The 13,360-nt window shown below is 37.3% G+C and overlaps 1 protein-coding gene across 1 annotated transcript in view; it reads left to right on the forward strand.

The window, feature by feature from the left end:
• Positions 1 to 9,475, forward strand: part of tacr3 (tachykinin receptor 3) — a 55,412-nt gene extending 45,937 nt beyond the window's left edge. The window contains exons 4-5 of the mRNA XM_002934762.4: positions 4,607 to 4,803; positions 9,044 to 9,475. Coding sequence (XP_002934808.1) covers positions 4,607 to 4,803; positions 9,044 to 9,365 — 519 coding nt within the window. The 3' untranslated portion in view covers positions 9,366 to 9,475. The remainder of the gene's footprint in view (positions 1 to 4,606; positions 4,804 to 9,043) is intronic.
• Positions 9,476 to 13,360: the final 3,885 nt, after the last annotated feature.

Here is a 13,360-nt window from a genome sequence, read left to right on the forward strand (position 1 = left end):
TTTCAAGAGGTAACAAAGAAGAAACACAAATGGCATATGGGCTTTATGACTAGTTAAGCTTTGCAGTAAATGCCTGTCCCATGTATCCACTGTAATATGGAAATATGGGAGCCATAAATATGAACTGTATTTACCGTACATTAGTCATAATTACTTCCAGTGATATTCTAACATTATTATGATTACTGACCTGAAAAAAAGTTAATTCCTTTTATTGGGCAGTCATTAGGTTTCTTGTTTATTTTAATGCACTCACTAAAATAATAGCTTTTATATGCAGAACCTTTTCTTTTTCATACTTCAGAGATAATTACAAGATGTGACTTGAAATATTTTCATAGTACCACTGAAAAGACTTTCAAAGGTGATCTCGCTGTAATTTTCAGCTATCAAAACGTACTAAATCAGAAGAGCTGGTTAAATTTTGACTTAATGTGATATTGCTATAACTGAGGGGTCCTTTTTCCCCAAATCCACCCACAGGCCAGCAGCACCTATGAAACTGACACTAACATGGCTTAAACACATTTATAACAGATAGCTGTCAGAACTTTACCCAGATTTACTTTTGTTCAACTACTTCAAACACAAGTTCTGTTAATTTGGGTTTTGGCAGTAGTCCACAGTTCTGGACTCCACAACCATTACAAAAGCTACATTAAGCAGTTTGCATTAGGGGCTTTGTAAACATTAATATATCTATACCTCAAAAAGTATATTTTATCTTGACCTGGCAATCTTTACTGGCTAAGCACAATGATATAATACAAGTACAATGTCCTAGTGGAGCAGTATGTGTTAATTTCCTGTTATTTGCATTGATTATTTATGGATGATAGGCATGATATTCACAAGATATACAGGTTTGGTGCAGATGCAATATATAATACAATATTGAGTTATAATGACATCACAGAAGAAAAGTAAGGACATAGTGCCAGGTAACTTAGGCGTCATGTGCCAGAATATTCGCCGCATCAAAGTTTACTAAACAGCAATGTACGTGGAAATCACTGATATCATTCGCGTTAACTACGCAAACGTACAAGTTTACATTGGTGTTTATTTTAACGAGTTGTGAATATTCTGGCGACAAAATAAGTTTGCAACTATTCATGCAATAAAATAGTCTTGTTTTATGGCGTTTATTTTTACTTACACATTTATGGCCAGATATGCATCTGCAAAACTGATAAACTTTATTAAGTGATTGTGAAGATACCATCATCATAATAAACATATTTTACCCAATCAAACATGTATTCATCATATAATTAGTGATGGGCAGATTGTTTCGCGAAACAGATGTAAAAATTTGCAGCGCATCCAAAAATTGTCGCCCACATCCAAAAATTGTCGCCCGTGTGAAAAGAATAGTCACACGACAAAAGAATAGCTGCGAGACAAAAGAATAGCTGCGCAACAAATGAATAGCTGTGGGCGACAAAAGAATAGCCGCGGGCAACAAAAGAATAGCCGCGGGCGACAATTTTTTTTTGACGCACAACATTTTCGCTGTTTTATGAATTTTTTGCCGTTTCGGCGAAGTGAAAACGGGACAGATTCGCTCATCACTACATATAATCCATCCAGTCACAAGCATTACCCCCATCAGTACAATCATATAAACCAGTTTCATCAGTTGTTTGCATCATATAAATGCACAGTTTAATCTAGCCAATTACAATGAAACTGAATGAATAAGAATGATGGTTAAAAAATAGTGTGTTGTGGGATAGTTCCTGTCCCCCTTTTCTGGCGAAAAAATAGTTTAACGTCACTACAATTTTAACAATTTTAATTTTAACACACTAGTATCCTAGTAAACGGATGTCTAAAGCTGTATCACTGTTGTTTTCATATAAGTCAGTGGCACTTTTTTTTACAGGAGTGCAGGCCCCTTATCTTCTGATATTATTGACCATTATGTGCTTTAAATTACTGTAGTTTCCATATATAGTGAATGCCTTTATTACAAAATGCCAAGATGGTGAATTGCCATGTTACAGTTTATCTCACATTTGTTCAGCTAGCCAGTTCTATGCATTCCATATTACCCTCCTTATGTATAACCTTTCAACAACATTTGGTTGAGCCTAGACTAGATTTATAAGAAATTGCAGTCAGGTCTAGTGATGAGCGAATCTGTCCTGTTTCATGAAACTGCTAAAAAATCACGAAATGGCAAAAATTTCCCAAATGTGGCTAATGCACATCTTTTTTGATGCATGTGACTTTTTCTACATGTCATAACTTTTTTAATGCAACTGCAGCTTTTTTTACGTATCCATGACTTTTTTGATGCAACTGCAATTTTTTCTTACGAATTGAACAGTAAGAACCTGGCATTACAATACAGTTTTCTTTGCGAAACACAAATATTAGACGTTCTAAGAGAAAGAAATGTACTTTCGTTTTCAGACGTTTTAAGGCATTCATCAAAAGCTTTAATATTTTCTGCTAGCTGAAGCTATTATTAGAACATTTTCTCTAATGCTGCTGAAAGGAGATGGTTCACGTTGTTGAAAACCTTTCATGCTAATCATTAAAATGGCTCTTTGCACTCCCCCGTGTTCACGCAAACATTAAAGCCTGAGTATTTCATTCATTATTTTTCTTATTGAAAATCAGTTTTACTTTTCAGTTGCCTTTCAATCAAGTTGGACCTTTAGTGAGTTTTCAAGAATAACAATTCATTTAGTAATATTTTACCTGGAAGCAAATTATAATTTTCATTCATACTTTTTTATATTTGCCTGATTTCCACTTGTGAGCATTTCTAGGATAAAACTGAGGCTGATTATTTTTCAATTTCTGCCATTCTGAAGATTGTGATCTGGTTTTAATCGAACTACATTATAATGGCAACATATTCCCTTTATCATGTGGATAAATTGTTATAGGACTTGTTTTTGAACTGTCGGTACACCAGCCCTTTGCTCATACTGATATTCCCATTGCACTTCAGGGTGTGTCCATCTTAAGCTCATTTTTTCTGCCCTTGACAAGTATTAGTAGTCAATTTTTCCCAAAGGAATTGACATTCTAGTACAGCCAAACAGACACAGATTCTGCTCAGATAATATGGTAGCAACTGTGAGAATGGCTCTATATAGAGGCACACAAAACTAAAAGGTGCAAATGTAGGAGGCTATAACTCTACTACCTTTAGGGGCTGATTTACTTACCCACGAACGGGTCGAATGGAGTCCGATTGCGTTTTTTTCGTAATGATCGGTACTTTGCGATTTTTTCGTATGTTTTGCGATTTTTTCGGATTCTTTACGAATTTTTCGGATCCAATACGATTTTTGCGTAAAAACGCGAGTTTTCCTATCCATTACGAAAGTTGCGTAAAAAGTTGCGCATTTTGCGTAGCGTTAAAACTTACGCGAAAAGTTGCGCATTTTTCGCGTAAGTTTTAACGCTACGAAAAATGCGCAACTTTTTACGCAACTTTCGTAATGGATACGAAAAACTCGCGTTTTTACGCAAAAATCGTATTGGTAACGAAAAATTCGTACAGAATCCGAAAAAATACGAAAAAGTCGCAAAATGTTCATTTTCAAGTCGGAACTTTTCCAATTCGGGTCGGATTCGTGGGTTAGTAAATCAGCCCCTTAGGGTGGTGCATATGTGGGCTTGTGACCCAAGGCTGAAATATATTCTATTTAGCAATTATATTAAGTACTAGGGATACACTGAATCCACTTTTTTGGATTCGGCCGAAACCCCCGAACCCTTTTGTAAAGGATTCAGTCGAATACCGAACTGAATCCAAATCCTAATTAGCATATGCTAATTAGGCTTTGGAAGGGTTAAATCTGGGGAAAATTTTCAACTTCCGTGTTTACGTGACAAAAAATCACACAAATCTTTAGAATTGGGATTCGGTTTGGCCAGAGGCATGGATTCACCCAAATCCGAATCCTGCCAAAAAAGGCTGAATCTTGGCCAATTCCAGAACCGAATCCTGGATTCGGTGCATCCCTATTAAATACCTAGATTATATTTCAATTTATAATATATAAAGCAAGCAGAAATGGAGAATATAAACCCCTTGTTGGAAAAAATAAAGAATTTTACACATTTTAAGGCAGTGGTATACTTTAACCTAGCAATCAGGCAGTCTGGAAGATGAATAGACACGGCCTGAACAGAAAGATTATAACAAATTAATAATAACAATAAAATTGTAGGCTCACATAGCAATTTTTTTCAGTCAATGACACAATTTTGAAAGGTAGAAAGAAGCAGAAGAGGAAGGGAAATTTGTTTATGTATGCTGAAACATGTGCAGCCAGTCACACTTATCAGTACCATTCTGTGCTTAATCGTATTAAAGCAGCCACTATTCAAAATTACTCTGCAAAATGGCAGCATCCTACATAAAACTCTCACAATTTAGTATCATTAGCATAAATAATTAATTTGAATGGGATCAAGGACTCCCTAAGTGCCACAGGTACTGAGCCTAATCATCTTACTGTAAATATTGGTATTTAGTATTGCTGTACAATGGTAACTGTAATTGTAAACAAACAGTGTGTGTGTTACATCTTACTTCCATTGTCATTGACTGTTCTGCATGTTCTTTCCCTTTCAGGTTGTGAAAATGATGATTGTGGTTGTGGTGACATTTGCAATATGCTGGCTTCCTTATCATATATTTTTTCTTGCTGATGCACTTGATATAAAACTGGACCGATGGAAATATATTCAGCAGATCTACCTGGCTATTTTTTGGCTTGCAATGAGTTCGACCATGTACAATCCCATTATTTACTGTTGTCTAAACAAAAGGTAAGAAAAAACAACTAAACAATTATTCCTCCTGAAATCATCTAGCTGTCTTTAAAGGCCCAATGAGGTGGGAGAGTCACTATGTTTCACCTAAATTTAATTCAAGCTTGATAATAAGAATGCTAAACATTGTCAGCAGGTAATGTAAAATAAAGCCCTGTGATAACATTCAGTGTGGTATAATGAGCTATAGAATCGTGAGCTGAAGGAAATTCCAAAAACAGAAGTGGCATGGTATTAAAAAAAATTTAATTTTCATACCATCTCATAAAGTAATTTTATAAAGCAAGCTTTTAATGCAGTTTCTCTTATTTGTGAAGATTTCTTCAAATAAGAGGGGAACAAAACTGGCTCTCCTTCACATCATGGTGCTAAAGGCATGTCAGAGATGCTTTGCTATTCAAAAAAAATGCCGAAATAGATTATTCAAAACCCAAAAGGACTCCTGATAGTCGGGTCTTAGTCCTATAATCTTGAAAGCCCTATTAAATCTAGGGCCAACTTCAACACCAAAGCCAACACAGCCTACATTTCATCATTTTGAAGACCATCAAAAATGATAGAATTTATGAGCCTATATTATTTCTTTCTTTGTTCTCTTTCTTTACTATGAGCATGGAAATACAGAACATGGTTTATAAAAGCTTACTGTAATAAAACTGAAGATTGAAATCTTGCAACTATAGCCCAGTTTTCTTCAAACAGCACTATGATTTCATTATGCCCTAAGAAGGTACAAGAAGAACAGCAATGTAACCAGGATTCCGTGTTGACAGAATCTTGTAACCAGGAATCCGTGTTGTCAGAATCTTGTAACCAGGAATCCATGTTTTCAGAATCTTGTAACCAGGATTCCGTGTTGACAGAATCTTGTAACCAGGATTCCGTGTTGACAGAATCTTGTAACCAGGATTCCGTGTTGACAGAATCTTGTAACCAAGATTCCATGTTGACAGAATCTTGTAACCAGGATTCCATGTTGACAGAATCTTGTAACCAGGATTCCATGTTGACAGAATCTTGTAACTAGGATTTTGTGTGCACGGTGCTGTTCTTGTACACAAAATCATGTAACTAGGTGGTTAATATACCGATGGTAAAAGCTTTGGTTGGGGTCATGGGGTTTGAAGGAACTGAATCTTCTGCCAAAGAATGAAGGCCACATAATCAAAGTTATCCAAACAGTTAAAGCTTATGTAGATTTTTATTTAAACCCAATATCACTTAGCAGACTTTAGCAGTGAATGGTGAGTTTCACTGTGTGTATCATCTTGTGTGTATGATCTATTTTTATTTGGCAGCTGGGGTTTCATTGTGATTGCTTAACCAAATATATCAGCTCGGTTGGAGAGGAGAGCCATGCTGTGCACACATTATGCATAAGCAGTTATATTTTTTAAATAAAAAGTTCTTTAATTTCATTTGCCTCTAAACGTTATGTTGTTAAACAGATAAAGTTTCTCTGCATATAACAAGCTGTGTTGCTTCATTTAAAAACATTTATGACTACAACTACATCTATATCTACAAATGCATGCTACATATAATGAATGCATTCACTCAGTCAGTCAATTGATTGAAGCATTGTGAAAAAATCTATATGGTTTACATTTTTTAGCAAAATAATTTTTTGCAACACATTATAATTAAATATTTGTCTTAGTATAGTGTATTCTACAGCAATTCAAAGTCCTTAAAACATTTGTCTAGTCACTGGCTATTAATTATTAATTAAGCATGCATACAAGCTTACCAATGACAAAACTGCCTGTTTGCTTTCTAAGAAACTATAGACCTGTTTTAACACCTTCATGACTGCTGTAACCTGTAAGCAAATTGCTTGCTTTCTCTCCACCTTGGAAAGAGTACAACACCCAATGTGAATTGCAGAATACAGAAATGCAGACAAACAAAGCATAAACCAAAGGACATTACTTGGGGCAAACAAATGTAAAAACAAAGATTATGTAACAGGGCTAAACCAGAGCTTTAAATCAATACCAGTACTTAATCCCCAGGCCTCCTTTCTGGTTCCCAACTGCTGCGGGAGCCAATTGCAAAAAAATCAATTATTATGTTCTACAAATTACATTCATAGACTTTATATCATGTTGTCTGTTTTCTAGCAGATCAGGTGTCAAATAGAGCCTACAAGTGGTTCACACTAGCACAACTTGCCTGAGGATGGGAACAGGGAAAGGTACAATAATAAATAGCCAGTGAGGCTATGCCAAGTCACAGTACTACAGGGAAAACAAAATCGTAAGCAGACAAATCTGTTAGGGAAGTCAGTACTGGTTCAACAACAACAGAAAGTGGCAGAATCAGAGACAGACTGGGCCACAAGAAGTCAGAATAAGGATAGCACATAGAGTAACTGCAGAGAAGACTAATTCCTACCGTGATACTGTAAAATGGTGTATATTAAGATCCTTGCATAGAAAAATTCCCTATACCACTACTGTTAATGGTTTCTCCTTAGAGTAGAGTAAAGAATAGCATAGCTAGGAAACATGCTGAGGTCATGGGGGCCATTTATCAAAACTTGGCAAAAGTGCACCTGGACAATAACCCATGGCAACCAATCAAACTTTTGTTTTCATTATTCTACCTGCAGCTGGCTGAAAAAGCTAATAATTGATAGGTTGCTATTGGTTAGTGCCAAGTGCAAATTTGCCTGGTGTTGGTATGCTTAACTGAGGATTAGTTATCTTTCCAGTGGAACCACACCAGCAGAAGGTCCAGATATCTTAACCTTCAGCCTTAAAACATGTTTTATCATATTCACTTGAGGCCATCATAGTCAAATACATAAAAATTGAGGAGAGGAAGAAGCTTTGGGCAGAGTTTAACCTATGCTAGTCAGTTAGGGTATTTGTGAATCTCAACTATAGAAAAAAACACATAGGTTAGAAAGCTGATGTTAGAAAATCTGATTATAAGTGGCGGCATTAAATGTAAAGAAATAAATAACTGCTAATACAGATTACTAATGTATTTTCTGCCAAACCCTTTGCTTGCTGTGCGTTGGCAGCATTGCTGTAAAACTATCAGATTTTCCCACACATCGGAAAAAAAGCAGTGCTATTTAGCATGCAAAACTTTCTGAATCATATTGTTTCTTCCAATTTTTAAACTATTTTAGTATTTGTAACAGCAGTGACTGTACACAAGTCAGGCCCGGATTTGTGGGCAGGCCACAAATATCTGTGCCTAGGACAGCAAAGGTCTGGGGGCGACATGCCTCCAGCTGGCTGCAATTTTATTGGGCAGGAGATTTTGACAGCTACCTAAAAATGGATTACATCAGAGCTAGTAGCAGATGGGTGAGGGCAGAGGCCTGGTGCGGGTGTCGAAAGCAGTTGGAAGTTGGTGTAGGCCACCCGGGTTAGTACAGGCTATAGAGGGGGGTACAAGCTGTGTGGGGTTTGAGCATGAGGGGTTGGGTTTGAGCAGCAGGGGGGCCTCAGGATTCACATGTTTTAAATATGGCTCTCATTCAAGTATCACAAGGGCTTTTTTGAAATAGTGGGAACATTTCCACAAAGCAATTCTTAATGTCCATACAAATTTGGGTATTAAGCATTTGAATGAGATGGGTTGCAAAACTTTGTATTTTCATGCTGACTTATAGGGCTTTGGTAACAACTAGAAGCAGCAGAATTAAACATAACATCATGGCACAAAGACAGTGCTTGACAAGTCCTAGTAAATGGTTCATTGCAGTTTCATGTATTGCATATTTTTGTTCTTCACCTATCATAACATGACATTCCTCTCTCTTGTTTTGTGTATTATGGTTTTAGGTTAAAGGAAGCACAACATAAATAATATGGCATCCTAAACCAAAGCCACTGCTTAAGTGGAAATATAACTCTAACTCTAAAAGACCTAGCCAATGCTTCGTTGCTGTTACACTAAAAATAACACATATTGTTTTGCCCTACATATTATTTTAAAATACTACTCTTGTAAATTAGTTTATTCTCCCTTAATTGATATAAAATGGCAGTTGGGCAGAGGAAAGCAAGAACAATGTTTTTAGCACAAATGGTGATTATAAAGGTGAGAGGAAAGGCATACTATTTGTGGCTTCACTCAGCTCAGTAAATCACAAGTAGATGACCAGTGTAATAACCATAACCATAACCAACATTATTATTATTATGTAGCTCAAAACTGTATAAGATTTTAAATGTTGTATCTTTCACCTCAGTAGATATACTTTGTGTATTTGCAGGTTCCGTGCTGGGTTCAAAAGAGCTTTCAGATGGTGTCCCTTTATTGAGGTATCCAGCTATGATGAATTAGAATTAAAATCCACAAGATTCCATCCAACAAGACAGAGCAGTCTGTACACTGTTTCTAGAATGGAATCAAGCATGACTGTTGTGTTCGATCCAAATGACGTAGAGAACAACAAGCCTTCTCATAGCCATAAGAAAAGAGCAGCTACCAGTGAGTCTACTTTCAATGGATGTTCTCGGAGGAACTCCAAATCTGCCTCCACAAATTCAAGTTTTATTAGCTCGCCCTATACTTCTCCAGATGATTATTCATAACGGGAGCATAATGGGAACAAGACTGTGTTCATTGTAAAAACCATATTGTGTAAGTTCATTAAAGAAATAAGAAAACCTTAAAGAGAAAAATGAAAGGAATAATTCCAAACTATATACAGTGGTGTGAAAAACTATTTGCCCCCTTCCTGATTTCTTATTCTTTTGCATGTTTGTCACACTTAAATGTTTCTGCTCATCAAAAACCGTTAACTATTAGTCAAAGATAACATAATTGAACACAAAATGCAGTTTTTAAATGAAGGTTTACGTTATTAAGGGAGAAAAAAAACTCCAAATCTACATGGCCCTGTGTGAAAAAGTTATTGCCCCCCTTGTTTAAAAATAACTTAACTGTGGTTTATCAATTTCAATTTTCAATTTCAATATCAATTTCTGTAGTCACCCCCAGGCCTGATTACTGCCACACCTGTTTCAATCAAGAAATCACTTAAATAGGAGCTACCTGACACAGAGAAGTAGCCCAAAAGCACCTCAAAAGCTAGACATCATGCCAAGATCCAAAGAAATTCAGCAACAAATGAGAACAAAAGTAATTGAGATCTATCAGTCTGGTAAAGGTTATAAAGCCATTTCTAAAGCTTTGGGACTCCAGCGAACCACAGTGAGAGCCATTATCCACAAATGGCAAAAACATGGAACAGTGGTGAACCTTCCCAGGAGTGGCCGGCCGACCAAAATTACCCCAAGAGCGCAGAGACAACTCATCCGAGAGGCCACAAAAGACCCCAGGACAACATCTAAAGAACTGTAGGCCTCACTTGCCTCAATTAAGGTCAGTGTTCACGACTCCACTATAAGAAAGAGACTGGGCAAAAACGGCCTGCATGGCAGATTTCCAAGACGCAAACCACTTTTAAGCAAAAAGAACATTATGGCTCGTCTCAATTTTGCTAAAAAACATCTCAATGATTGCCAAGACTTTTGGGAAAATATCTTGTGGACCGACGAGACAAAAGTTGAACTTTTTGGAAGGTGCGTGTCCCGTTACATCTGGCGTAAAAGTAACACAGCATTTCAGAAAAAGAACATCATACCAACAGTAAAATATGGTGGTGGTAGTGTGATGGTCTGGGGTTGTTTTGCTGCTTCAGGACCTGGAAGGCTTGCTGTGATAGATGGAACCATGAATTCTACTGTCTACCAAAAAATCCTGAAGGAGAATGTCCGGCCATCTGTTCGTCAACTCAAGCTGAAGCGATCTTGGGTGCTGCAGCAGGACAATGACCCAAAACACACCAGCAAATCCACCTCTGAATGGCTGAAGAAAAACTAAATGAAGACTTTGGAGTGGCCTAGTCAAAGTCCTGACCTGAATCCTATTGAGATGTTGTGGCATGACCTTAAAAAGGCGGTTCATGCTAGAAAACCCTCAAATAAAGCTGAATTACAACAATTCTGCAAAGATGAGTGGGCCAAAATTCCTCCAGAGCGCTGTAAAAGACTCGTTGCAAGTTATCGCAAACGCTTGATTGCAGTTATTGCTGCTAAGGGTGGCCCAACCAGTTATTAGGTTCAGGGGGCAATTACTTTTTCACACAGGGCCATGTAGGTTTGGATTTTTTTTCTCCCTAAATAATAAAAACCCTCATTTAAAAACTGCATTTTGTGTTTACTTGTGTTATCTTTAACTAATAGTTAAATGTGTTTGATGATCAGAAACATTTTGTGTGACAAACATGCAAAAGAATAAGAAATCAGGAAGGGGGCAAATAGTTTTTCACACCACTGTATGTCAAAGCCGTGATGTTGCACACTTGGCATACCAACCCCCATGGTGGTAGACATCATGATGTGGTTATAGCTGTAGACTAACAAATGTGCCAAAAAAACGTTGCTCTATATACAGTGGTTGTTTTAAAGGAAAGTACTTATTTTGCTTTTTTAATAGAAATTATGTATTTTACCTAAACTAAATATGCCATTGTCATCTTCTTGTAACCTCACACAGGGACTGAATGTTTTGTTCTTCTCTAGGCCTAAAACCAAGGCAAAATATTATGGTAAGTAACCATGCCATATAAACATTAGGGGCAGATTTATCAAAGGTGATATTGGAGATATTGTAGCCAGTGCCCCCCCCCTCTCCTCTGCCCCCACTTCAAGCTTCCTCCCCACCGAAGGTCATTGTATTATGATTGTTGCTGGTCATTTGGACCATATATAACTGCTTATGTTACCTGGGTATCCTGCAGTTGGTCAACCAGTATTAAATATCTGCCCTCTGGGTCTGATTTCATGTTGTAGGCTTAAAGTTTTAACCTTTTATGTATAAAAATGGCAACCCCTTTATGTTTTTTTTCAGCACAGGCAGTATAGGTAAGAAGGTATGCATGGTGAAAATATCTAGAAATAGATGTTTTCGAAAAATGTGTTTCATGGAGGAAAAGAATATCAGCTCCCATTCTATTGTATTGCCGAAAAGCCATTGATCTTTTCATTGGGGAATTCAAACTCTTCATATTGTGTGAAATACATTTTAAGGGCCTTAAGAGTATAAATAAGAAAGCTAACAGATACTAGAAATCGGCCCACAAATAAAAAAGCATGCTCACAAGAAAAACAATTTGATAAGAGAAGTAACATATATAACAAATTAAAATCAAGAGTGTTAATAACCCATGTATTCTGTAAAGGTTATATTGTGTTGACCTCAGTTGCGGGGGATAATCCCCAAAGGACTCAAGCCTGATAGAGTACGGTAAGGCATCTAAATGTCCAGGTTAGTTTATGTTTTGGGCTTTTCTGCCATATTGGAGAAATAGATCTCTCGCTTGGGCTCCCCTGTGGTGCAGTGGTGGGTGAAGTGGCTGTTACAGAGTGATGAAGTTTTAGTCACCTAAAAGGTTGAGACCATCTTGAGGGGTTACAACTGAGTGTTGGCAGTTCTGGTATGTAAAAATCACCTTAAATAGGTATTGGATCTGGTGGGATATTAGCATAGAGATTACAGGTTTTATTGTTACTTTTCATTCTCTCGTGTTTTTATGCGGATATCGGCTACATGTGCATGCACTGGAGCGTATTACATTCATTCCGGTGCAGGCATAGGTAGGGGCATATGCTGCATATGGCGCATATTTTCGGCAAGCGTTTTTTAGCTTGCCAAAAACATACGCCATACGCTTGGTGTGGCATCAGCCTTAACAAAAATAAAAAAACAGTACAAACTATTTTATAATACTGTCATTTATGTAATTTAACGTGAACACCCCTATCAGTCCCTATGTTAAATGTATATTGAAACAGTAAAATTCTTAATGAATCAGATAAAAGTGGGTGTAGGACTGGGCAGACTGGAGACGTAGTCAGCCAGCTTGAAGTATATTGCAAAATATGGGCAAACAATCCCTATTTTGTTTAAAGGAGGGGGGGCATTTCTTGGTAGCTTAATGCACAGAATGTATTTAACTCCTTTATGTTGATAATGGGTGAGTGCAGAGAACCCCTTGTTGGCATTGTGTTAGAAGATTTATTTTACATAAAAAATGCACTGTATATATACAAAAAAGTGCAACACACCTTACTACACGCTGCATGCCTTTTTTTACAGGGACTTGTTTTAAAGGAGAAGGAAAGGCTAAATCATGGGGGGTGCCAAATGTTAGGCACCCCCAGTGATTGTAATCTCTCACCTGATACCCCTGGCTGGTGCTCCTGTTAGAAGAAAACTGCACCGGCTCAGGGTATATGGGAGCAAGCATTCCTCTTCCTTTTCTTTTTTCTTCAGAATCCTGAGTCCAACGCATGTGCAGTTGAGCGGAAAAGCCGGCTTTTCGTTTTTCTGTTAGACTAAAGCAGGAAAACGGATCGCTAGCTCACATACACCCCGACCGGTGTGGTTTTCTTCTAACAGGAGCGCCAGCCGGGGGTTTCTGGGGTGCCCCATTGATTTAGCCTTTCCTTCTTCTTTAAACTAAACTAAATTCCTCCCTCTAAGTTGCATAATTATATGATAAATGCTAGCAGAGGTACAA

Source organism: Xenopus tropicalis, chromosome 1 (assembly GCF_000004195.4).
Source record: "Xenopus tropicalis strain Nigerian chromosome 1, UCB_Xtro_10.0, whole genome shotgun sequence".
NCBI classification, from domain to species: domain Eukaryota; kingdom Metazoa; phylum Chordata; class Amphibia; order Anura; family Pipidae; genus Xenopus; species Xenopus tropicalis.